The sequence below is a fragment of the Tympanuchus pallidicinctus genome, unplaced genomic scaffold (assembly GCF_026119805.1).
Source record: "Tympanuchus pallidicinctus isolate F22 unplaced genomic scaffold, pur_lepc_1.0 scaffold1, whole genome shotgun sequence".
Lineage (NCBI taxonomy): Eukaryota > Metazoa > Chordata > Aves > Galliformes > Phasianidae > Tympanuchus > Tympanuchus pallidicinctus.
In genome coordinates, this window is record NW_026294618.1 from 91,362,212 (window position 1) to 91,389,194 (window position 26,983).

At 46.9% G+C, this 26,983-nt stretch overlaps 1 protein-coding gene across 1 annotated transcript; it reads right to left on the bottom strand.

The window, feature by feature from the left end:
- Positions 1 to 22,866, bottom strand: DUSP10 (dual specificity phosphatase 10). Its single transcript, XM_052682956.1, has 4 exons — positions 22,737 to 22,866; positions 21,061 to 21,900; positions 5,026 to 5,400; positions 1 to 2,361 (listed from the first exon to the last, which is right to left on the bottom strand). Exons 2-4 carry the CDS (start codon positions 21,854 to 21,856, stop codon positions 2,096 to 2,098), a joined length of 1,437 nt encoding a protein of 478 aa, XP_052538916.1. The 5' UTR covers positions 21,857 to 21,900; positions 22,737 to 22,866; the 3' UTR covers positions 1 to 2,095.
- Positions 22,867 to 26,983: the final 4,117 nt, after the last annotated feature.

Below are 26,983 nucleotides of genomic sequence, written 5' to 3' on the forward strand. Positions count from 1 at the left end.
TTCCAGTAGAAAAATAATTTAATAAAGGGATACGTTTCAAGAAAATATCGGTATAGTAACAACATTTTAAGTAAAATGTCCACAAAAATATACATGTCTAATGTGATTATACATAAGTTTTCTGACAGGTCCTGTGTTAATCTTGGTTCAGTCCACACCGGTTTTCACCTAGGAAAAACCTTCACAGCTACGAGGTTTCCTGGGATATATCAGCTTGCACAACAGAATCGTACGAGAAATTTTTTTTTTAGCTCATTATAGGCTAAAACAAATTTTAAATTGCTAACAGTCTGGAGGAGATCAGTTTATACCATACCATTAATTTAAACAAAAAATAAAAGACAAACAATGAAAGCAAAAGAAGTCAGCCACCTAAGGGACATTGCTGGGCAGAAGCCTTGCGATACACACCACACTTAACAGTGACACAACTGGAAAAGGGAAAGGATGAAAGAAAAGCGGGCAAAGAGAAGGAAAAATTCCAGCAGGACCAGGGATCATGGAACTGCTAAAGGAGCAGGGTTTAGAGAGGCCAGGGGAAAAAAAAACAACCAAACAAATAGAAGGACACTCATCTCTCTCTAGAAACTAATTTTGAAACACAGAAGGTAAGCTAATTGCAGGAAGATGAAAAGGAATCATTGGAAAAATGTTTATTTCTTTTTTTTTTTTTTTAATAACTGTTGAGCTGTAGGTCTGTCCCAGAAAGCCCACCCCAGTCATACAAATTCATCTGAACAGCTCCAAGTTCAATGTATTTCCAGGAGATAAAAACATGGCTACTGAAAGCAAGGGATGCAAGAGTACAGCAAGAAATAAAGAAAACACATTCCACCAGCAGAGGACAGGAACAGGACACTGAAGAAGGGATGTCAAACAAAAGGTATCAGCTTTGTCAATGGGCATTGTACACTGCAAAAGAAGAAGAAAACAAAAACAATCCCCTCCCCCCCCCAAAAAAAAAATCAAGCACAACCAAAAGCCCATCCGACAGAAGCAAATGGAAAACTGCTAAAGAAATAAAAGGACACACATTTCCCAAAGGATTTCTTGCTTTTATAATCAAATTTCTTTTACATAGACAACTGAAACACACCAATATTTTGTGCGAAAAATATTTTTAAATAAACTTTGCTCGTTCTCGATTTTTGTACATTCTGATATACATATGTAACAAGGTTTATGGCACTGTAACTAGGATCAAAATCATATAAAGGAACAAAATAATTGCTTTCACTTATCCCTTATGAACCAAGCCAGCTGCCGTTGCACTATTAGATTTTAAAAATTATCTTCTTATTAGTGGGCAGCCAACTCTAATTGGATTGAACACTCAAAACAAATCCCAAATTATTATTGCACAAGAAGCCAGTGAAGGCATATGGCATAGAATGATCAAAGTCCCTTTCTGTTAAAACCTTACACCCCAAAATAGAAAAATAGAACTGGAACAGGAAACACGCCAAATAAACTTCTTTTTTCATCTTCTTTAGTTTGAGTCAGGAGTGTGAAAAGTGCCTGCAGACTTTTTAAGCTGCTCTGATCTCCTCTGCGTCAGTGAGCGACTTGCTAGGCGATCTGCAGCAACGCCTTTGCGGAACGAAGGCCCTCATGCTTCAGCAAGTTTTTTCCGCTTTGTTTTGGCTGTTTGTGTTTTGTCTTCTACTTAGGTTTCTTCAGTCTATGAACCTGCACAGACTACTTAGCCATAAACTCTACGAGTAGCTGGAGAGGAGGAGGAGGAAAAAACCAACCAACCAACAAACAACAACAACAAAAGAAAAGCCCAATATTTCTTCTTGGCTTTTGGATTTTAAAAAGTACTCCTTTTGCTCCAAAGCTTCTCTGCTCTATCAGTGCCCGGGAAGGAAATCACAACCGCATCCCAAACATGGCCAAGTTCTTGGATCTCTTTTAAAAACCTTTCCTTACAAAAAAAGGTTTTTATTCACAAAAAGTTTGCTGCAACTCCCTCCCCACCCAAAAGCTAAAAAAAAAAACAAACAAAAAAACCCCACAGCCCACCCCTCACTGCCCTAAATCAGGTGAAGAACAGGCTAACCCCTTCATTGACCACCTCTTTGCAGCTTCACCATCACACAACAGTTTCTACACCGATCAGCTTTGGTGTGAGGATTCGCGGTGTGACGCCATTGTTTAGGTCTTCCTCAAACTCCAGTAACTGCCCCATAAAGTTAAGGTTAGGGGAAATGATTGGTCGTTTGCCTTTCACAAATTTATAGGCATCCGTCATGGTCATGCGCGTGTGCTTCATCAAGTACGCAATAACTATGGTGGCAGATCGGGACACTCCGGCCTGGCAGTGAATGAGGAGACCTTTTCCACACTGATGGGCTTCCTCTGAAAACAAGAACAACAGAAGAAAGTAAGATTTCTGCTATTTAGTAAATTAGCAAAGCTCAGTGCAGTGAAAAGTCACTTGATGTGAAAAGTTGCTCTATTTGGCTAGAAGCACAGCAGCATCTCCTCCTCTTCCTCTCTAGTCCACCCTCCTTTAGGGAATCAAAGTACTTCACGTGAAGCACACAGGCCAGTTTACACAGCAAACTCTGGCTGTTTCAACGGAATCTTTGCCTCCCAGCCCAATTTTAATCACTTTCATTGTGTGAAAAGGCTATTGTCATCATCTCTGCCCCTTAACAACTGGAACATGTCATTCTGCCAAAGATTACCTTTCCCAAACATCTCTCTAGGAGCAGTGAGGAGAGAATGAGGGGAAAGAGGAAAAGGACAGCACACATGTGCAGTCAGATGTACACGTGCTCTCCATCAAAACATATCATCTACACAGAGAGATGCAAGAGCAAAAAAAGCTCCTGGAAGCACAGGACCCAGGAAAGAGGAGGAAGTCACTGCCATGGCATCTTCATTTCCCACAGCTTACTTTGAAAATGGAAGTTAAAGCTTTCAAGATGTGACATTTCAGTGTACTACTTCCTTTTATTAATCTGGAGGAGAAGATGAATTTAGCTTACAGGTTTTGGTGTGAATCCAATCCCACAGAGAGTAAAGTTCATCTTATTTTACAAGTTACACCTGTATTACGAAAACTTAAAGGAAGCTGATTCTATGTTTCTATCAGCCAGTATTTAAGAAACTCAAAACTCCAAACACTTTTTAACACACGTTTTGAGCTGCACTTCCTATGCCCTTAATCTTAACTAAACTTATATTCATTTTCTAATTTGTTTAAATAGATACATGCCAATGATCTACTGTTTACGTATTTCCCTATTGTCCCAAATGAAATTTAAAAAGCTTACCCTGAGGGAGGGAAAACTTTGACTAGTTACTCTCCCAGCTAGCTAAATTTGCTATGGAGAAAAACCTCAATGGAGAAATATTTGTTTATTAAAAACAAAGCTAGCCCCTCAAGCTATAATTATTGAAGAGGAAAGCAAAATGGGTTTCAAAATACTTTCTAAATGTTTTCAGAGTGAGGCTGTTTTCTCTGCCCTTAGTAAGGTCATCAAACCAATTAAAAAAACCCTACAGTCTGTAACTTAAGAGTTTGAGTTGTTGAGTTCTAACATTGAGTTGTATTTGAGTACTAATGCTGCCTGCCATCAAAACTACAGTACAAGCAGTGTTCTGCTTACTCACCTTCACTGAAATAACGTACAGTGCATGATGATCTCCTGCTAACCAGAACGCAGCCACAACCAGCAGCAGCCAAGAGCACCGAGACCCAGCACCAAGGCAGATGGGACCAGAATATGCTAAGCCTGGGTTTCTCACCCTAGGCCCCAGCTGCATGACCAGGGCTGGATCCTTGGTGAGCTCAAGCGCACCCCACAGAGCCAGCACAAGCAGGCTCAATTTCCACAGGAGCTGTACAGATGCTCTCATCCAGGAGCCATAAACAGTCTATCTTTGAAAGCAGGAACCAAGGAAGACAGCCCCGAGTCCACTTCAATAATTCCATGGGGTCAGCTAAGGACCTAAGCTGTGATGTGGCAAAGAAGTATGCTTTTGTCATCGTGGCTTCCACTACCAAACCCAAACTATTGATAATATGATTAGCCCAGCTTCAGCAAGAGGAAAAAAAATAATAATTAAAAAAAAAAAATATTACAGCCATGGTTCCTCCCCAACACCAGGATGTTTCAGGAAATGTCTAAACACGTGAACTGCTACTGGATAAACACCAGCAGACATCCACAGCGCTGCAAAAGGCTGAGCTCCGTGTGTACACTGCAGGAAGCTGTGCCCACGAATATAGAGAGAACAAGGAAAGGTCCTCACAAGCTTTCAGTATTACTTCATGTTCTCAATGACCAGCTCCACTTAAAACGACTGTCTGGGCTTAATAGAGATGACCAGAGCTGAAGGCACAGCCCCCTCAACCAAACCGGATGAGGTATATGCTGCGTAAATCACAGCGAGGTTCAGATTGACACAGTAATTTCATTTCCTCAGCTACATCCCCAATTTCAGATGGAGCTGCATTTTCACAGTGAACTGTCTCACAGCCTACAGGAATTTGAAGCTTATTAATACTAGTTTTTCACTGCTACCCACTCACCCACACATACACTGAAGTTACAAATCTAATGATAAAATAAGCGGAGTGTGAAAGTTTGTCATTTCTCTCATAAAACTGAGTTAGGGAAGACTCAGCTGTCATTAAAAATAGTTACTATAAAAATTTGGCTAGAAGCCACCGTGAAGACTAGAAAATGCAAAGGAATCACAAAGAGGGAATGACAAAAATCTCAGCTGGGTGAAGCAGGGGTGGAAAAGACCCAAATTTGGAGGGTTAGAGGTAGGCATAGCTATCAATGGATAAAATTGTACCTCTGGGCTACTTAGTCAGATGTGCCAGAAATGAGAATCAGCAGAAACATGAGGTGCTCAGTATTTCTGACAATCTAAACAAAAGTAAATGTGACCTTACACAGCCTTCAGGGTAGTTAGCAAAGCATAAAATTCATTCCAGATTCTTGTAATAGGTGAGGGGAGGGGGGGAGTGGGGAGAAAGTAGTTCCAGTGAAGGATAATTACCAATGAACTCAAAAGCCTCTTCAAAATACTGCCTGAGATTCTGCTTGTTGCTGTCAGTGGCTGGGAGCCGCTTGTAGTTGAACATGCCTTTCTCGTAATGGTACAGGGGCAGGTGGGTGGTCACGTTGATTACATAGCCTATGTTCATCCTCTGCATTTTCTCCAAGTCCTGAGCATCATGCTCATTTCCGAGGAAGAGGAAGGGCAGGATGGGGGTGAGCTCGGCATTTTCAATGTCTGGCGTGGTGGGGATGGACTGAGGTAGTGTGGGGGGCACTGCGGATGCACTGCTGCCTCCCCCCTCCTGGCACTCTTGCAGCTGGAGGGAGTTATCGCAGAGGTTTTCATGGTTCTGCTTGAAACCGCTGAGTCCTCCTGGGGAGAGAGACCAAGCAGATATTTTGGTTAGAGACCTCTATGGGGGCAACCGCAGCTCTCGGGGACAGCATGCAGCCTCGCAGCCTTTACTCCTGAGAACAGCACATGCCCACGTAGTCGGACAAAGCAATGCCAAACCCTGAAATGTAACCACAACCAAGGTGCTTGCCTAACATGGGGCAAACAGCTCTGCCTTTTCTGTCCCAGTTGCCTGAATATATCTAGCAGGTTATTTTTAGGACATTAATATGGATTGGGAAACGGGCTTGAGGGGGAAGGGAGAAGTCACTTTTTTGGCTCATGTTCCCCTAGCTCTACTGCAAGTCACACTACTGGCTTTTTCAAGCAGCAATTTCCCCCTTTTTTTCTTCCCCTTCCGCCCCCCCTCCAGGAGGGCAGCTCTGCAGAACTAGGAAGAAAAGCAGAGCTTCTTTCTACACCTCATTCGGCAATTACATCAGCCTTGGGCTCCCCACCTGCCCAGTTTCCATAGCAATTACACAAAGCACACAATGACATCAGCTGGCATGACATCAGCTCTTTGAGCGCAAACAATACAAGAAGAACCACTTTGTTTCAGGCCTTTGGTACGACGGCGTTCTTGGGAGCCAATGATGTAATGTTAACAGGTGGCTCGCCTCCGCGCCTGGGCAGAGAGGGGCAGGAGGAGAAGGGCAGCCATACCCCCCTGCCACCCACAGACGTGGGTTTCTGCTGGAGCAGGATACATGGGGCCACATGTTGTGCTGAGACCAGCCAAGTGCTTGGGCTCAACTGCACTTTGTTAAATAAAAGCCAAAAAATTCCAGGAAGGGGAAAACTACACGTAGATTACTAGAAAGAGTTACACCAGCCAAAACAAACGCTGAATGTCACCATCCTGCTATTTTTTTTCCCCCTCCTTCTAGAAGGTTATTCGCCTTTTCCATGCTCTTTCACAATGATCTAGCAGAAGGAAGACTTTAAAGCCATCACGCAGGCTTTGGTTCAGAAAGACACCCAACTCTTGAGCACTGCAGCTTCAACACCTCGGTGCCAGTGCTCACCCAGGGCCCATCTTTGTATCTGACAGCACTAGTGCCCCTCACCAGGCCACAGTCAGCTTTGAGAAGGGGGAAGCCCAGCTACAACCCATGTATACACTATCTGTATTCCTGCAATTGGCCAACAAGAGGGAAAGAAGCACAGTTAGACCTCACTTCTATGACAGGGGTGAATTCTAAATCCCAAACCTTCCTTTGGAGGCTCACAATATGCAGGCAGCCCTGGGTCCTTCTGCTGAAGGCAGGTGGCCATAAGGCCTTCCACCCTTTGCACAAAGGAGATTTATTGCTTCCTTTCCTGTATTCTCCACTTCTCAAGCAATCCCTCAACTCAGTCCCCTCTTCTGCACAAGGGCAGGTGAGTTCCCATCATTCAGACAGCACTAAAACCAGATGATGGCCACACACCAGAAGATGGGACAAGAAAGCACAAACCAAACCCTGACAGGTCTGATTGCCTCCACATCGGGGCACTTCTGGATGGACACCAGGATGCAGCATGCTACAGAGCTATAGAAGTCCTTGGGCCTGTCTGATCTCACCTTTCTCCTGTCCTTCACATACTGCTAGTAACTAACTTTCCCAGAAACCCATGAATCACCCTCAAAATGCAGAATATTTCCCATGCCTCAAAAACATGCTCATCTTCAGCTGTTTCTGCAAGTTTACCGGACAAAGCACAAAAACATCTGCCTTAGCAATCTCTGTTCACAAAGCTGTTATAACAGGGCACAGCGCAGAAGAAAAGGCAAGGACAAAAGTCTGAGCTCAACTGCAAACTACACCACCCAGTCTTTATGGAGGCTGAAAAGTCTTTGCAGGCTGCTCAAGAACAACAAAGAAGACCAGGATCACCACGATGATGCCATCTGCCAGCTCACCCAAACCAACAGCCTAAGCTAACGGCTGAACCCTGACCACATTCCAGTCAACCCAACCCTACTCCAACACTTACACTGCTTTTGCACAGGCAAGCAATCCATTCAGCTTAAATAACTGTTCAAACAGCACCCAGAACTCGTGGGGATCCCCAAGAACCAGTCCTAAGAATAAGCAGCTCCAGTGGCCCTGGGGTCAGTTCTCACTTTCCACCTCTGCCACAGCCTTCTGGGAGCCAGCAGCCACAGGTGGATGTAGGACCACACTGCTTCAGCACTCTTCAGAGCTGCACTCATGACATCACCCTTCACCAGCCACCCTAAGCACACAGCAGAGTTGGAGAACTTACAGTAAGCTCCCTCCCAGGACACCAGTTATATAAGATCACTAACCTGAACTGCCTCAGACACCCAACCAATGGAGTAATGGACAAGAACGGGCATCCAGAAAGGATGCAACAAGATGTAGACATAGAGGGGAAAAGAAATGTAAAAATGGGCTGTGGCACAACACATGGGTGAGAAGCCTCTCACCAGCACACAAGCAAGCTGAGTTTTAAAAGCAGATTTTCAGCTCCTAACTGTAATACAGAAAGCCTTCACCACTGCAGCTGCAGCAGACAGGCAGTACATCCACTGGGAAGAACAAGTGGCATGCACAGTAGTGCTGAGCTCCAGCCATGGGGCTCACAAGCAGCTGTGTGCACACCTCCATTCAAATTCTTGGGCGCAACACACTGACTAAGCAAAATGCTAGCAGACATGCCAGCTACACCATTACAGAATGCTATGCTTGTAAACCATCTTCTCCATCTTCGAAGATATCACATAGGTTTAATAATCAGAGCGTGGTAAAAAGCCTGAACCATCCAGCCAGTTTGACAGCCCTCACACGGATACAGAGAACATCCCACATGCTGCTCCAAAACAGCTGCTGAGCAGGTTGTCAGGGAGCCTGAACCTACCCACACCCAAACAAAGCAACAGGCATGCAAGAATGTCCAACACACTTGGATATTCAGTCTTTTTTCCTATAAGGAAAGGAACGAAGGAAGTAGGACCTCTGAAGCAGACAGTCTGCCCTGCAATATAGTGAAGGCATCAGCAGGCAGTGCTTCTGCTCATCATTGATGTGAAGGGCCAGAGATGTTTGCAGTTATCACTGCATGAGCTGTGTGAAATATTCCACCGTTCTGTCCTGCCAGAACAGTTAGTGAATGACCACAGGCTAGGGATTGTCTGAGATGTCATAACTTTTAGGAAGCTTCAAATCAGCACTGTATACACTCCAGCTATTCATGCTTGTTTGCTCAGGCCTTTTGCAACCACCTGCCCACAGACATTTTGCATGATGCCTCCCGGACCCCTGCCACGCAGCAGCTGTGGGCATATTCCCAGCTCTGAAGCCACCCTGTGCTCTCGAGGCCAGGTGAGCAGCTGGGCAGAAGCCAGAGCTCAGAGCAAATCAAGCAGTGGCAAACAGCACAGAAGTCATGCCAAGAAGCAGCTGTCATTTGCCATCATGAAAAGGAGCGCATAATTCAAAGCAGACACAAAATGTGTGGTAGAAACACGGTTACCAGTTTTGCAAAGGACTGTGACCTCATAATAGGAACAGCCATCTTTACAGAAAGCAAAACCAACATATTTTATCTATACACGTTCTGTGCAAGGGATTTATAAGGGAAGAAAACTGGAAAAAAAATAGGCAAGGAGTACATTAACACCCACCTTCCTTCTCCATGTTTTGCAATACCTCTTCATCAGTGGTTCTGTCTAGAGTGAGGGGCTGGACTCTATCCTTGTGGATGCCTTCCACAGGGATATTCTGTAATTCTTTATAAGCAAGGGTTTGCTTTGTGATACATTTCAGTGAGCTAGCATATTTCCTACCTCAAAAGAGATTCGTACCCCATAGTAAAGTTACCTTGATTCCTCTCCCACAGTAGGGACAGCTTAGGCAAAGTCAAGCAGCACAAAAAGCCCTGACAGAGCAATACCTGTTGCAGTTACAGCAGGAACATTTTTTATACATGACAGATTGCAGATGCGGGATCCACATTTAGACAGAACACGTTGATCCCCACAGACAAACAGACCTTTTATACAGCTTTGAAAGCTATTCAGATGGATTTTTGGATCCACTCATCCTCAATTACAACACCACAAAGCAACCTAAAAAAAACCAAAACAAACATAACAAAACCACCAAACCAAAATTCACATGCAACAAAAGCAGAAATCCCATAGGGCTGAGAATTATCAGAAAAAGATGTATCAGAGAGTGTCCAAAGGAGGCCTAGAAAAATGGAGAAAGGCCTGGAGGACAAGGTGTGTGACAAAAGCTGAGGCCGCTGGGTTTGCTCAGAGGAGCTGAGGGGAGGCCTCGTGGTGGCTGCAGCTCCTCACGGGGAGCGGAGGGCAGCGCTGAGCTCTGCTCTGTGTGACAGTGACAGGACCTACACAACAAACTGAGCCCTACAGCTAAATGTGTTTGAGGTCAAAATGTTTAAGCAGCTAACGTTTGTGGCACGAGCACAGCACCGCAATATAAGACATTCAGGCAATTGGTGCGTATCTGTTTAAGACGACGCCTTGAATTTGTGCAAGTACAGCCTGTTCCTTTAAACCTGTGACCTCATTTATTTACATTACTGCAGAAACCATTGCCAGAAGCAACAGCTGATGACAGTCTCATGTATTTTTCCACTAAGACAACAATTAAACTGCTTCTGTGTTATTAATGAACAGATGACTTTGTGTCAAGTCAACTCAAAGTGCAGGATGCCTCAAGGTTAAGCAAACGCGACTTGAGCTCATACAAACAGAGGTGTGCTGTGGGTTGGGGGTGCCCAGCCTGTGCCACCCCAGGTGGGCAGCAGAGTCTGGCCCTGGCCCACCCCCCCACTCTCACTGCATGTGCAGGGTGTGCTGAGGCACCTGCTAGCAAGCATGAGCTCATCTGGGTCATGCTGTTGTGTATCCTCTCTGCGTGCTTGGGTGCGCTTTCAGCAGCAAATCTATCACAGCCCGCTTCCTTCCCCAAGGGAAAAGCGGCTTTACAGGTTGAAGCAGAGCTCTCTGCCAGTCGTGGCCAAAACTACTCTCAAGATGGGACAACCGCCGGGACCATGTCTTCACAATACCAACCCGTGCCCTGCAGAAATGTATGGCCTTGAACCTGGGCTTTAACCCAACCAGAGCTCCATCAGTCCTACCTCCATCAGATGACACAGAAGGGGACTTCCCTTTGCTCTCTCTCCATATTTCTCCTGCAGTACTCCCTCAGCCTTCCTCTGCTTTTGCCTCAAGCAGGGCTAAGCCTACATGGTGTGCAATGCTCAGGACACTATTGAGAACAGCACATCCCACACCTCTTGGAGCAACAGGGCTAACTCTAGCATGGCAGGAGTGCTCCTGTTATCCAAGACAGACATCCTTCCCCTCAGCATGGCAAGGTTCACACTCATTGCTGTGGAGAGCTCAAGGGTTGTGCTGTGGTTGAAGATATTTTATTCAGCCCACTCAGCAGGAAGAGATGAGAAGGATGATTCTCTTCTCTCACAACTAGTGGGGACCTGTCAAACCACATTCAAACAAAATCAGAACAAGCTCCTTTGACTTCAAGAAAACTATAGGGGTTTTGCTTGTTTTCATAAAAAAGGCTGGATGGAGACTGAGGCATCAAGCCCACTTGACATCTCAATTTAGTCAAGGTACAAGGAGATACAATGATGCTAAGACTATTCCCGTACATTTCTGCTGTTACATAATAGAAAGAAAAACAAAACAAAACAAAACATAACTGCAACCATACTTAGCTATTCAGAACAGAAACCTCATTCACCATCCTTTTGCAATGTAAGTATCCTCAATGGTCTCAAGAATCAACACTGATTTTGGAGAACTGGGGGTGGGAGAACACATAGATATAAATAACTAAAGATTTTTGCATTCGTGTGGCCACCAACACGCGAGTTACGTCTCCCTTCCGGACCTACAGGCAGGCTTCTCGCCTGTCTACAGGAGGTTCAAACCAGCCATTGCAGGGCTTCTTTTCCCATCACCCACATGGCATTTGGCATCAGCCTTGCTGCAAAAGATTAAACTTTAAACAAACAACAAAAAAGTGAAAATAAACATAGTTCACAAAGAACAGCTTCCACTTTGATACATTCAATCTAATCTAGTCTCTCCCTCTAATCAAGCTGCCAATGGGACTTCAAGACAAAGCAAAACAAAGATACCCAAAAAAAAGCAAGCCCAGGCATTCCAGAGAACTTGTGAGGGCAGTTTTTTTCCACATGGGAACTACCCAAGATGCAGTTTCATTGATGAGTTCCAAACCAGAGAAGTTACAAACACATCCCTGACCCAACTGCATTGAGACCCCCTTGAAAGGTTGAAAGTCTGACCAGATAAATAGAATTACCTGTCCCCCAGCATCGAGGCACACGTGCATGCATTTGCGTATTATTTCTAATTTCAATTTGCTGTGGCTCACACCCACCATACATCCTCTCCTGCCGGCCTCTTGCAGCCCCTGCTCATACCTACTTTGCTCTAGTACTTCACACCAGGAACAGAGCAACTCGCTGCCCTGAAGGACACATTCCAGGTGTGCAGGAGAGAGGTCACCGAAGGCACTGCCCTCTGCCAAAAGACAAAGGCTCTGCCCAGCTCCACTCATTTCCTTCCATCATGTCTACCACTCACTCTGCACCACATTTTTATCCACGATACCATCCACACCTGAACATATGACTTGCTTCTTCACATTGCTAGCTGTCCCATTGCTTTTTCTCTTGTGAGAAAGCACAAGGTCATCCATACTAGTTCTAATTAGAAACAAGCTATATGTATAGTGGTATATATATATATATATGTATGATATATAAATATAAACTGCTACTGGGGAATGTTTCTTGGGATTTCAGCTTGAGGGTTGGTTTTGTTTTGTTTGTTTGTCTTAAACAGTTTTGTTTCAAACAGAAGTTGGACACCCAAGCCACCTATGAAAGCAACATACCTCCCATGCCAGCTCTCCTAAGAGATGCCACTAGTGCTTCTGGACAACTCACCAGCCCTTCCTAAAGTCACCACACATATGAACTGAAGAAGAAGTTCCAGTTTTGCAACTGGAAGTCCTCTATGCATTAAGTGAGCATCGAGTTTGTCCATTTAGGATAAAATATAAAAAAGAACACTCACAGGAGAGAGGGACACATCACAGGACAGCATCCTTCAAAGCATTCTGTTATTCTCAGAGAGTGATCAGAAAGGTAAGAGGAGGAGCTCAAGCTATACAAGAATGTAACTTGGAACAAGAAATTAAGTCCTACATCCCAAACTGTGACAATTTTGCTGTGACAGATGAGGTTTGGACTTGCCCTCCCTGGAGGGCAAACATTTATAGCAGAAACTCAAAATTAGACACTTTACAACTTCTCATAGCAAAAGTATGCTCTCCCATGGGGATTTAAACTAACATGAAGTCCAATTAAATAATCACTGGAAATGTCAGTATAAGCCCTGAAGGAATACATACTTCCACTGTGAAATGCTCCCACTGGAAATCATATTAACAAAAAGGTCATCAAGAAATGCTAAAGCTATGTATAAAGGAGGCAGGGGAAGTGATGGGGGAGGGAACAGAAACTATTCATGCTATAAAGATACCACAAATGGTTTTATACTGACAAAGAGTTACAAGTCTGCTTTCACAGAGGCAGAATGGATGGGACCTCCAGGCTCTGGGATGCACGAGGACCGAGACAGCACAGCGGGCTTGGTGCATCCAAAGAGGGAGAAAGGCCTCAGCACAGTTTCAGACGTCTGTAATCCTGGGCGTGTATGAGTGGACGTTTCTGTTTAATTAGCAAGTTTTAGAGAAGGCTGACATTTTCATGGTTCAGTCATCTGTTTATTCATTTTACCCTTTTAAGGGCAACCTCTTCAGGACAGCTTCACTCCAGCAACCGAGCAAGCTGCTCTGTTTCTGTTGAGAATGAATGCAGGCTCCTTTCCAGCCCAAACCACTGCTCCTCTGCATCAGAAACACCAGCAACACATTGCAACAGTGTGAAAGGAAAGCAGGGTTCTGCTACAACACACCAGTGAATGCCATCCATTCCTGCTGGATCTAAAACCTCTTAAAAAAAAAAAAAAAAAAAAATCCTTCCTTTTGAGTACAAATTGTATCTGGCACTGATTTGACACTTTCCAGCAATCTGCTTCAAAGCATATGAAGTTTTCTTCACATCCAGTAAAGGAAGCTGCCTTGAAATATCCTAGTGCCACACTCTCCAGAACAGCCAACTACCAGAAGCAGTGGCAGTCCCCACACTGCCACCAACACCAGGGCCAGTCCAACTGGCACCTAAGCCAGTGCTACAAGGTTGAGCACCTGGCAGCTCACTCCATCCTGGCCATCAGGATACCCAGCATTGCACAACAGTCCTAATGGACAAGGAAGCATGGCTAGAACCTACACTCCAGCGTCAAGGGAAGGAGAAAACTTATGCTTAGAAAAGCCAGAATTAAACAGCGATCAAACAAGGAATGTGTTCAGCTAGATCAAAACTAACTTATGTCTTGCCTTTACACATACATAAACAACAGTACTTTGCAGGAGGCAAAAGTAGTATATTATTCCTTGATAGAGACGTAATACTGACTTACAGAACTAAGAGGAAAATATTGAAAAAAATACAATGGTTTCACAGAATCATAGAATTGTAGGGGTTGGAAGGGACCTCCAGAGATCATCAAGTCCAATCCCCCTGCCAAAGCAGGTTCCCTACAGCTGGTCACACAGGTAGACGTCCAGGCGAGACTTGAACATCTCCAGTGAAAGAGACTCCACCACCTCCTTTGCCTTGAGGTTAATCACAGTGAGTGTTTACAGACAAAACTCCCAGTATCTTACGATGGCCAAGATGAATTAGAGTCCATCACCAGCACAATACAGGTCAACTGCTTTACCAAGAGCTTTTGCTTTAAAACATTACTGGCCACTTGCTTTACTTAAGCCCCAGTATCTCACTCTAGCATCATAAACTGGCAACAATCAATTCAACTAGCAAGCTTCTCTCACTTACTTTCCTAATCTCTTAAAACCACTGCAAAAATATATACGGGGAGGAAAAAAAAAAAAAGTATGTATTTCTTTTTAATAAATATAGTAATTCATGTAGGGACAAGCAGCAGCAGCAATAGGAGGCTCTTCCTCCGGGAGAATCATAGAATGGCCTGAGTTGAAAAGGACCACAATGATCATGTACTTTCAACCCCCCTGCTATGTGCAGGGTGTTGAAAGCCAACCACCAGACCAGGCTGCCCAGAGCCACATCCAGCCTGGCCTTGAATGCCTGCAGGGATGGGGCATCCACAGCCTCCTTGGGCAACCTGTTCCCGTGCATCACCACCCTCTATGTGAAAAACCTCCTCCTAATATCTAACCTAAACTGTCTTAGTTTAAAACCATTCCCCCCATGCTCCCCGTATCCACCCCTGTAAGCAATAATTCTCCCTCCTGTTTATATACTCCTTTCCTACAAGGCACTGGTGGCTCCTTGCAGACTTGCTGGCTCAGGTCAATGTGGGAGTAGTGATGTGTTCTTAGGGGCACCTCTAAAAACAAGTGGAAGGAGAGGACAAGCTTGTGCTCCTTCCAGACCTTAAGCTGCTCATGGTGGCTCCTTTTAGCAAGGAGATCATCTGTTCACCAGAACAGAGAAAAAAAACTGAACCTTGAGGTTTTTAAATCAACAAAAACGTCAACAGGCAAATCAGAACCTACAATGTACTACATTAGAAAGGATGTGCTGCTAAGGGAGGAAGTAGAATAACAGGCACCCTTTTTATCTCCCACTTTCTGCACAGGAGAGATGCGTTGTTTCAGAGCACTGCTGTGACTGTGGATGGATCTGGGTCCACTACACTTAATTGGTGATCTAAGTAAGAGATGAGCTCAGTGTTACTAATGGTGCAGGGAACAGAATAACGAGACAGATTAAAATGACTCGTCCAAGGTCTCACAGCAAGCCTATTGTGTGAGGAAAAAGTGAGAGAATGACCACTGTGTGGCCTTGGCCAGAGCTCCCCTTGCCCTGAGACTGGTATCTAGTCATCCCCTTTTCTGCACCACGCAGGAAAGGAATTTGCTTATCTTCCTCTGTCCTTTAAGCTGCTATCTCCTATCAGGAACCTTCTTTAGCAGGGGGTTGGGCTAGATGATCTCCAGAGGTCCCTTCCAACCCCTACTACTCAGTGAATCTATGCTGTACAAGTCCAGAGCCATGCTGAGACCACCTGCTGGAGGTCGCATGCTCCTGGGGAACCAGCAGCTTTCACAGCAGTAGGAGGATGCACTGAAACCATCTCCAGTGGACTGTGATGCTTCCAGGCACGAGGTTGCCTTCATCACAGATATTAATTGAAGCAGTTTCCTGTACTGAAAAGTCACAAGGCATTAAAAATCCCCGCAGATTCACTGCTGAAGCTGCTGGGGCATAAAGCATCAGCTGAACATGCAGCACAGACCGTGACTGCCCCGGGACGTTCCAGCTGCAGAAATAACCACACTGAGACATTTTGAAAGCAAGGGCAGTGGTTCTCCAGGTGAGCTTGTCGTAATAGCCTCCCTCCCTGTCTCCACATAGGGGATGCAGGGGCACTGCCAGGACTGCTGGCTGGTTTTCCATCCCAGCCAAGTCTCAAAGGCACTGGTGCACACTAGAGCTCTACCACTCCAACTACTGTCAACACATTCATCAGGCTAAGACCATAGCTCACAGTGAAAACCCCTGAAGGCCCTGCCAGCTAAAGCAAGCAGGTGCAGCGCTCAAGAGGTTACCTCTCCCCAGCTTGCTCTCATCACATCCAGCTGAACAGCTTCAGGCAACAGTCAGTTGTTATACTGAGGTCAGTCTTGTATTCTCTGCAGCCAATGTTCCCCAAGCCCACCAGCAACTTCCCAACAAGGCCAAGGCACCACGAGTGGTCTTATTTTTGCACAGAGTGACAAAGCATTAGGTCTTTTAAGTAGATTAACAGTGTTCTTTTTCTTCACAGAACATGACTTCTATAGCTCTGCAAGCTTACGCTAAATATTTAAGAAAAAATTCTTTATGGGAATGCTGCTCCCATTCGTGTCATTTTGTCACTTTAGCATTGCTGGTGTAAATAAGGAATTGTAATATGGTTTTCCATAAAGTAAAGAAACAGTCGTAGCCTAAAGACAAGTGACTGATCCCCCACTTCAGAGGTGCTGTAAATCAAAGATAATTTAAAAACTTTTAGGCTCGTAAGCATGGTAAAAAAGAACAAACATCAGCTGTTGTTTAAGAGAAAAAAAAAACAAAAAGGCATGAATAGATCCTAAAAAGATAGAGGCCTATGTGCATTAGTTGACAACTTCTCAAACCTCAAACACTACTACTGACAAACATATTTGAGCTCCTGCAATCAGATTCTGAAAACCAAAGGTGAAATCTTTGTCTATGAAGCAGCAGCAGTTTTTCCCCCAGTGACTGATGAGGCCAGATTTCCTCTGCAGCACAGAGGGAACACATTTTAAACACACTGGATGCATCTCACGCATTACTTAACACTTAAAAATACACATTTCCCTATTTCAACCATGACCTAATAATTATTCAGTGGAGATCTCCAGTGGAAATAAGCGCCAGGCACATATTTGCTGGACAGCTGGATTTTTTGACCGTTGTGTCAAGTTCTACTCTTGAATGTGCTTCTGCAGTGTAATTCAATTAGGGCTTAAAGTAACACTGGCACCGCTGGATTACATAATAATAATAAATCATGTGTTTGCAACAGATTACGAAAACATCAGGTATTCCAAAGGCAGTTGATCACAGTCCTTTGAGTTAACACGAGACAACATAAAGCAGGCGCTTCTTCCTTTTATAGGTCTCTCGGCCCCTTTGTAGTTGTTTCAACTTCTCTGATAGGTGACTTCAGCGCTGGTAAGAGATCTGAAGCTATTCTTAGACCACAGCAGTGAGCACGAAGTGGTTTGCTGGCAGGTTCTGTGCTCCTTGCTATAACGAGACCCAGCCACTTAATTTATGTCCCTGTTAGACAAGCAATGAGAAGACTGCAAACCAGATTTTAAAAAAGCTCCTCAAATCAGGAACAAGAACAGAGAAGTAACTACGTGTTATCACCACTGTTCCGCTCCTCCCCAAGCCCCGTGCCGTGCTCCAGTCACCACTTCACAGCACAGAGGAAAACTGGGATTATTAGCAAATTTTCACATCAGACCTTTGATCTGGATTGGTTTTCCCTCAATCAAACAGAAGAGTTTTTAAAAAAACTGTGCCCAAGGCAACTGTGGGTTCATGAGGCTCCTACAGCTGGGTCTCCAAGGCAGAGGAAGATGGGTAAGGTGAAGCCAATACCACCAGAGACTGGCTAGGGAGACAAAGGCAGCTCTTCTCATTTAAAAAAAAAAAACTGCTGAAATGTTTTGGCACAGACACTACACTTTCTCATTTTTGGTTCATTTGTAGATTTAATTTAACTTGAAAGGAGACACTCAACTCCAAACCTAAACACTTCATTCTGTGTAAAATAATACTTTTCATTTGAATACCAAAGCATTCCCCACTTCCTATTTTTATGTCCCAGGAGCAAATTAAAGCATGCAAAAAGCCCAAAACTGCAAGCCACTTTCACTATGAGCTAATGCACCCATGGATGGCAAATTCTTCCAGTAAGGCAGAAATACACTGCTGCTACCCCACGACAGTCCCACCACAATGTGCTGCTGGGCTTTGGGTAGCAAAGTGGGCACTGGGCCTTTGAGCCAACTTGGGAAGAAACGCAGCTTTGCCATCATCAAGCAGGAAGGGCGAATGTGATCACTGTTTGTACCTCCTCTCATCCCAGTACTGGACAAAAAAAGACATATCCACACAAAGAAGCCTTTAGGTTTCAGTAGGGATGGAACACCGTGGTCTAACAAGAACAGCTGTGAGCACACGGGGAGAAACAGGAATTCTTCATATTTTGTATACAACCGAGCAGCAGCTTCAGCCCTTGATCGCTTAGGCTGCTAAAGCCCATGTAACAGCAACGTGAAGAACACGATACCTTTTTGGTAAGAAATGAAATAGTCATGTCAGTCTTCTAAATGCTGCTGTGCCTTCTGAACAAAGAACAGAGCAAATCTTTGCTTCTGAAGAGCTTAATTGAAAATGACACTCCATATTAAAGGAAGTAGCAAGGAGACACAAAGGGAGGCACACAGCTCTCAAAATCCCTGTAAAGCCCAGTGCTCCCTTGTCAGCATCAGTTTATGTCAGTCTGTTACATTAAAAATAAGTCAGACAACCTCTTTTTAACATGAGCCTAGTCAGGCACTCCGTCCATACATTTATCTATAGAGCCGTGTGGCCTTTGGAAACAGTGCTTAAAAAGAGTAGGGCACCTAACCCTAAATACACCGAGGGCCACGCTGCTGCCGGACAGCGGTAAGCCGGGGCTGTAACCCAACCCTGGGTTTGCCGATCGGGTTCCCCCCACAACGTGACACCGCAGCGTGCAAAGAGCAGCGCGGGCTGACAGGCAGCACCAAAGATGGAGAACGTGGCACCGGATCAGGGGGACATAAACTTGGCCGGCTAGGTTAGCAACCAGTGTTTGCAAACACAACACAGGCATCAGATGGGTTGGCCATAAATTAGGAGTGGATTACAGCAAGCAAGAAAAACCACTCGAAAAAGGAGGGGAAAGAAGGAAAAAAAAAGAAGTGGCAAAGAGCTATCTCTGGTTTCATCCTGGTGTCTGCAGCCATGGGCCTGCATGCACATACGGTGTTAGTGTTTGGCCTGCCGGGGCGTGATGGAAAAAATGCTATCTGACAGGGGGAAAATGAACAACTGCATGGCCAGCACTGCTCCTCAGGCTCAGAAAGTAAGGCAGAGACTTCCTAAGCACTGCTTTACTACATGGTAAACTCGCAGATCCATAGAGTGGCCTAGGTTGGAAGGGAGCTCCATTAGAGCCTCCTCTGAGAAGGGAGGAAAGTGAGGTGATGGCAGGAGCACTTATTTCCCCAGGTGAGGCTTGCCCTGATCCCTCCAATTCTTACACCCAAAAAACCAAAAGGGATTTATGCTTCCTTTGTCTACTTGCAGAGTCCCAGATCTGTTGGCAGAAGAAGTTCAGGGAGGGGATTTCTCCTAAGCAGGTCTTCGAAACAGATGCTCACATTTCTCAGTAACTGAAAACCAAAAATAGCCCAAGTAATCCCACAAGCACCCAGCCAAGCCCCGTGCAGCACCCAGGAAATGGTGGCCAGAGAGGGCTGCCCACAGGGCCCAGCAGCCCCACAGCCTCCCGCTCCAGGTATAGCCTGAAGTGGTAGAAGCTTCAGCGATACAGAGAAACATGGAAGACAGACACCTTCAGCATCTCCCTTTTCTAAGGGTAGGAAGACCTGCAGACCACACAGTACAACCCGTAGGGCTAGCTGTAACGACTGAGCAACAGAATAACTGCTATCAGAGAGAGAGAACCTCAGAGGTAACCTTACCCTACTGAGCACTTCTCCCTTTTGAGCAGGTACAGGGCATCATCATGACAGGACAGGCACTAACAGCACACTGGGAGCCTGCAGCACTGCAACTACATGCTTTCTGGAGCTAGAAGAATTTTAAGTTTCCACAGCATATGCTAAAAGAGGAGTATTGCACTGGACTTGTAGCTACTAGATGGACACGAACATAAAGGGAGAAAATGAACTAAACTATCAGACCAACCCATACTTTCACCACACCATGGAGGCTGGTTTTTCTGTACAATTTACTAAGTTACTGTTTTCATGTGAATTAAGTACAGACAAATCCTCCAGTAGTTTCACGGTACCATAGCCAATCTCTATCAACCATGCCTCTAAATGGCATAAATACCCAGGGGCAAAGAGATTTATAGAGGGCAGCATAGTTATAAATAGGAGCTACAGAATAAAGGGAAGAAAGGGAAGCTTCCTTGGATGCTACCTCAGGGCAAGTGGGACTGTTCCTCCCCAGAATATTAAAGAATAGGGTAAACATACATTTAAAAATGAGCCTTTAAAGAAGGAAAAAAAAACAACACAGAAAGTACGCATCCACACACACGTATAATCACTACCCTTTCAGACCACTTTCTAAAGGAGCAGCTCCCTCTGTCCATTACTCTAACCCTCTTTCATTAAAGCAAGACTGGACTGATTCTTGAGTTTTGTCAGCTGGTCAATGATGCAATGTCTCCTTTATCGTTCTTCATTTGCTCTCCCTCTGCTTATCTCCAGCACCTAGAAGCTGAGTTTAACATAGACTAAAATAAAGCTGCTAAGTAAAGGTCAGTCTGGCAAGTTAAAAGCGAAGTATACTCTCCTGGACCTTTGCCCCTGAGGCTATAAATACCTTGAGAAAACACTGGGGGAAATTCTTTGTCTATACAGCCAGCCACCAGGAAGCACGCTTCCTCCTTCGTTCAACTCCCACCCCACCACTACTCAAGGACAACCATCAGAGGAAGGCAATCACCCCACCACTGCCAAGTGGCCCATTCCACCACCTGCCCATGGAAGACATGCTTTGCCATCTGTATTTTGAGGCACAGTGACATTCCTAGAAGTGCACAGCCATGCTGGAAGCTCAACCATCAGCAAGGTGTGTGGCAAAACGCTCGCACAGCACATGGGGGGCAAAGAGGAATATTACCTTTTAGGACTAGGGGTTCCTTGCCTTCTCTCTTGAGGGACTCCAACACTATGTGGAGGGGCTGAGAAGGCATTACTCTGCTCGGCTCATTGGTATTCTCATCATAAACTATGATTTCTTTGGAAAAGATCCTCTTGAAGGAGTCCTTGCCTTCCCGGCAAGAGATCAAGTCCAAGACAGTGATCTTGCCCTGCTGGAGCCTCCTCCGGCTGATCTTGTCTGCGCAGTTGATGTGGACAGCCCCTTGGATGTGGCTCTTATTATACTCCATGAACGGCCTGCAGTCGATGATGACAGGCCCTTGGTTCTGCGCGTGGCTCTTGCTGCATTTCGTCATCTTCTTGGCCAGGTCGTTGGGGTAGATGATCTTGATGCTGGCGAGCTGCTTGCCGCCACCTGACACCGGGCTGCCCACCCCGCCCAAGGGGCTCAGGCCACCGGCGCTCTCATTGCTGTTGACCATTTGGTTGGCGGGGCAGGACGGGGAGGCCGCTGCGCTGCTGGTGCTGGTGTGGGCTTGGGCCTGAGCGTCCTTGTCGTACGTTGCCACAGTGCAGCAACTGGCACTGCTGCATCCACAACTCAGGGAGCGGGCAGAGCCGTTGGATGAGGGCATATACGTGAGATTCGCAGTCTTGAGGGACACGACGGCTGCGCCGAGCAGACCGGGGCGGCTCTCGCCGGCGGAGGAGGCGGGTTCCAGATAGCTAGAGTCTAAACACAGGTTGAGATCCTGAGGTCTCACCGGCCTCGAGAGTGCCACCACTACCCTGTCGTCTAAGGGAGACGGAGGCATGAGGAGGCTGAGAGCTAGCAAATTAAGAAGAACTCAAGATTCCCCTGCAAAAGAAGAAAGGGAGGGGAGAGCGGCGGGGGGAGAAAGGCGATGAAAACAGATCAGCGCAACGCATAAACCTACGAATCGCTTCCCCGACACCCATCACCCACGGGTCACAAGCCACGCTGACGGCTGTCGGCCCGCTCGCTGAACAACCTTTCCCAACCCCTCAGCAACGCTACGTGCACGTACGCGAAGAGCAAGCGGAGCAGCACGCCGGGAGGAGGCCGCGGTCAGCACGCAGGCGGCGCGGGGCGTTTCGGACACCCCGGCGCGAGGCGGGCGGCACCGCGCTCCGCAGCGAGCGAAGGGCCGACAGCCGCCGCAGCCCGACGCGTCGGCGGCAACGTGCAACTTTTCCAGCGAGCCGGAATGAAATCGGCTTTTGATTCAACGCGCAGAGACAGCTGCAAACTTGAACACCGAGTTAAACAAGAACAAAATCTCGCCGAAAGCAGGAAACGCCGGGTTCAGAGCAGCCTGGCGGAACGCAAGCGCTCCCGCCGCCCGCGGGGCTCCCCGCACACCGCGCGTCCCCACGCACGGAGCCGGGCAGCGGGCGGACCGGGGGCAACCCTAAAAAAAAAAAAAGGAAAATCCCTCATGCTTTCGCTGTTCAGAAAAAGGATAACCGAGAGCGGAGCCTCTCCGCCCGACACGCTTTAGAAAAACAACAATAAAAGGGCACACAGCCCATCTCCCTAAAGAAAGGGGAGAAAACATACAACAACCGCAGCGAACCGAAGCAGCGCAGAACCAAACTTTCATTCTCCGGCCCGGCACCTCCACCCCTCGTATCTCGGCTGCCCCGTGCCACTATCCATCCGCCCGCACTCACCGGCGCGGCGCGCTCCGGTGCGTCCCGCTTCTTGGCGGCCCCGCGCCGCTGTTTCTCGCGCCCGCCGCCCCGCGCGCCACCCGCACCATCCTCGTTACTTTCTCTTTTGCTACCGCGTAAATGTACGGCTTTGCGGGGGCGGGGCGGGAGGTGACGGGCGGCCCCGGCGGCCAATCGGCGAGCAGCGGGGCGGGGGAGGGGGCGGGGCGGGTGATGTCATTGGCAGCCAATCGGAAGGGCGCGGCGCCTGCTCGCGCCCCGCGGCGGCAGTTGCTCCTCGCGGACGTGCGGCGCGCGCCCCTCTCGCGCCCCGGCGCTGTCAGTGCGGCGGAGCGAAGCGGGGACCGCGCATCTCAAGGGGGTCGATGACGTAGAGTGGAGTTGAGCCTAAGAGGCTTCTGCTGGATGCGTCTGCCAATAGTCCCGTTCTAACCACCGTGAGCCTGCACGAGATGCGCGTTGCAGAAAAGTGAAGGGAAGCCACGTGCGACTTTGCGTTTTTGTAGGAAGGCTGACTGAGTGACAGACCCCGCGCTGCCCGCAGACAGGTGCCCCATTCATCCTGCCCCGCAGCGGGGAGCTGCTGTCAGATAACCACGAGGTGCTCCGCCATGCTGGGCAAGGCAGCCACAGCCTGGTTCACGCCATTAAACAAAGGCAACACAGAGCAACATTTCAGTTCCTCTTCAGGACGTTGACACGGCGCTTCAAAACAGATGTATTTCTACACACCTGGCAGGATAGGCCACCTCCTAGGGGTTGGAAGGGACCTCTGGGGATCATCTGGTCCAAACCCCTCCTACAGCAGCTCCCCACAGCAGGCTGCACAGGTAGGCATTCAGATGAGTCTTGAGTATCTCCAGAGGAGAGTCTGCAGCCTCTGTGGGCAGCCTGTTCCTGTGCTCCGTCACCCTCATAGCAAAGAAGTTTTCTCCATATTCATGTGGAACTTTGTATGCTCCAGTTTGTATCCACTGCCCCTTGTTCTGCCTCTGGGTATCACCAAACAGAGCCTGGCTCCATCTGCTTGACTTCCATTAGATATTTATAAACAGCAATGAGATCCCCTCACAGTCTCCTCCAGGCTGAACAGCCCCAGGTCTCTCAGCCTTTCCTTGTCCAAAAGATGTTCCAGGTCTTCATCATCTCTTTGTCCCTCCACTGGACTCTCTCTAGGATATCTTGTCTTTCTTGAACTGAGGAGCCCAGAACTGACACAGCACTCTAAATGTGGCTGCACTAGGACCTTTACAAGCCATGCTCAGCTCAGCATATGACTGTAGTTCCATTTCCTAGGGTCTGGGTGAGATTCCTCACTCTGCCCATCCTTGGTGCAGCCAAAGGAAGGGCCCCATGGTGGGGAACTGAGCTGGTGAGCCAGAGGCTTGAAGAGACCCCAGTAGAAGTCACTGTCACAGCAGTGCTTCATAGTTTGGGGTGATAAAGACTGGTCCTCCTATCTTGAAAAAGAGACCAGGAAGATGAATTACTTAAATCAGCCCTATTGGAAGGCAACAGCATGGATAACAGCAGCCCTGAGAGAGGAGGCCACCGTTATTGGCATTCAGCTGGGTGAGATCCACTCTACCCTGTGCCCAGAGAGCCTATTGATCCCCTAAGAGCAAACCCTGCTTTCACACGGTGTCCTTCCCAGAAGCAAATATCCAACCGTGCTGGCCTGGGATCTGCAGAGAGACATGCATGAGAGGCATGTCTAGCAGCACAGGACAGTGCTTTGGAGAGCCCACCAGGCTCCCAGTGAGAAATACTGCAGGTACAGACTGGGCAAACCCAACCCCTCACTGCAAGCACCATTCCTATGGGGAAGCCATAGCTTTGTTCCTTTGCCCAAAAGCAAGCAGCATCTGACCTCAGGGCTGTGCATGCCACGGTTCATGCGTAGGCTCCCAGTCCTGCAAGACCGAGGCTGTAAAGTGAAACACATCCACCAGCCCTGCTGTACTCCTATGCTCGCTGGTGCTGCAGGGGAAACTAATAGAACCATCACAAAGTCACTCTGAATGTATGTCCTAAGAGAACATCCTAACCTATTTGCTGATGGTGGAGGCTTTGTATGGTAAGCTGCTGCTTGTCTACTAGCTTTCAGGGCCAGTTTCCACCACACCCTGTTTCCATCTGTACTAGATGGAGCAGTCAGCATCTCACCTCTGTCAAAAAGAGCATCAGTATTCCTTGGCAGCAGGCAGGGGAAGCTCTGCACACAGTGAGCACTTTAACATTCTCGTGGATGTGCAGGCCTGTGGGCCTGGAGATGTTTGCTCAGCCAGACCAAGTGGCCGAGCCCAGCCTCCTCTGCTACAAGCAGCTATTAGACATAGAGGGAGCTGATCCTTGTTTCGTTCACTTGCCTCATGCATGGCTGGTGTGATGGGAACAGCTCCTGAGCTGCATGGGCCCTCCCTGCACTGCAGATTGTTGAGTTATGCTCATTTTCAAGCAACCCCTCTCCTCCCACCTGGGCTTCAGGCACATCCCTTCCATAGGATAAACCACCTCTTCCTCAGTTTGGTTACAGCAACCCTAAAATTGGAAGTGAGAACTTAGCAGGAAGAAAGAGCTGGGATCTTATTGAGATCAACTCTATTTCTGTCACACTGACTGAGACAGGCAGTTGGCCTTGTTCTGCTCCCGCCTACCTCAGTGCGAGCCCCGGCTTGCTTTACCCTGATGTAGCACTGCTCCGCCTCAGCCCCTCACCCAGGGCTCCTGCCCTGTATGGGACTATAAGCAAGCCACCAGCAGTCACCCCTGCACAGCCAATATCAGGCAATGGCAAAAGTAGAATTCACATTAATGGGTTCCAAATTTTGATAGCATTAGTCAACGAGCAAAGTGCTCTGGGTCATAGAACAAGTTGTTTGCCATCTTCCCCTGCTCCCCGAGGCTTTGAGCAATAATTAGGCTCACCATCTTCCTTACACTGATATGACGAACCAGTTTAACAAGAGAGATCTTTCCTTGCCAATCTGTTGTACAAAGGCAGTTGAGCCCCATACCGGCTTGTTCAGCTTTCATCTAAAAGATTTCACCTTTAAATGGGATGATAGCCAAGAGCATCTCCTGCCTTCATAGAGCCACTCCCCCACCCAAAAACCACCCTCACCTCCCTCTGCTCCCACAGCTGCCAGCTGGTCTCACAACGCACCTGTATATGCCTTTAATTTTCCCCATCTTCAATGGTGCTAGTGGTGTGCCCCTACTGGTCTCTGCAGGTGACACAAGGTGACACTAGGCAGGGGACAGCAGCCCACAGGTTGCTCATCCTAAGTTCTTTCTTTGAGAGCTCACCGCTGCTTCCAGCTTGATGAGCTGCACCAGCATTGCGGAGCCTCTACAGACAGTGTTGCTTGAAGAGGAACAGCGATGTCCCCATTGTGGTTCAAGTGTCCCCTAGTCCTTCGGGAGGTGAACATATGAAAGCCACCACGAATTTAAGGAAGGACATTGAGGTTTAACATGTTAAGAGAAAGCTAAAGATCAGTTTGGCTCTCCACTGGGTGCGCATGTTTGCATTACCACCAAACTTCAAGCATGCAGGGAAGTGCCCATGCTCTTACCAAATACACTAGTGCGAGACATTCAGATAACAAAGCCAAGTGGTGAGCTAAAAGGGAAAATAGTACTTTGACTTTCTCAAGAAGATGATTCTTAGGCAAGGCCAACAGCTAATCAGTATAACCAATGCCTGTTAAATCTTTTAAGGCAAATCCTGCTCCCTTGACTCATAGGACTGACATCCTAAGGGATTTCTGCTGCTCTTGGTACAAGTGAAACAACCAAATGCAATCTAGAGAGATGAGGAAGCTGGCTCCTCTATGTCTGTTTCTGAGTACAGCAAACTACTTGGCCAGAAGTACAGATTTCATACAAAATGCCCACACTTACGTAGAATGTAGATAGCCCACATTTGAATTAGACTAACTGTTGCTAATAGAAAATCTAGGAGCCCTTGTCTTTAATAGCAAGTCACAAAAAAATAAAACCAAGTTCATTTATGGTTAATATTAATGTCCTAGATGTTTCTCACAACTTTTGTTTTCCCACACTGATGATTCCATGCTGATGGATTGTGAAACCACAGTGGAGGGACTCACAAAACAGATGTCAGCAGCAGAGATTACAAACTATGGGCTTGTTTCCCCAGCCCACTGAGGATTATCACCACACCTACTATCTACTCAGACACCTCCTTGAGAGATTGTTTCATTGCTTGGACCAACAATCAT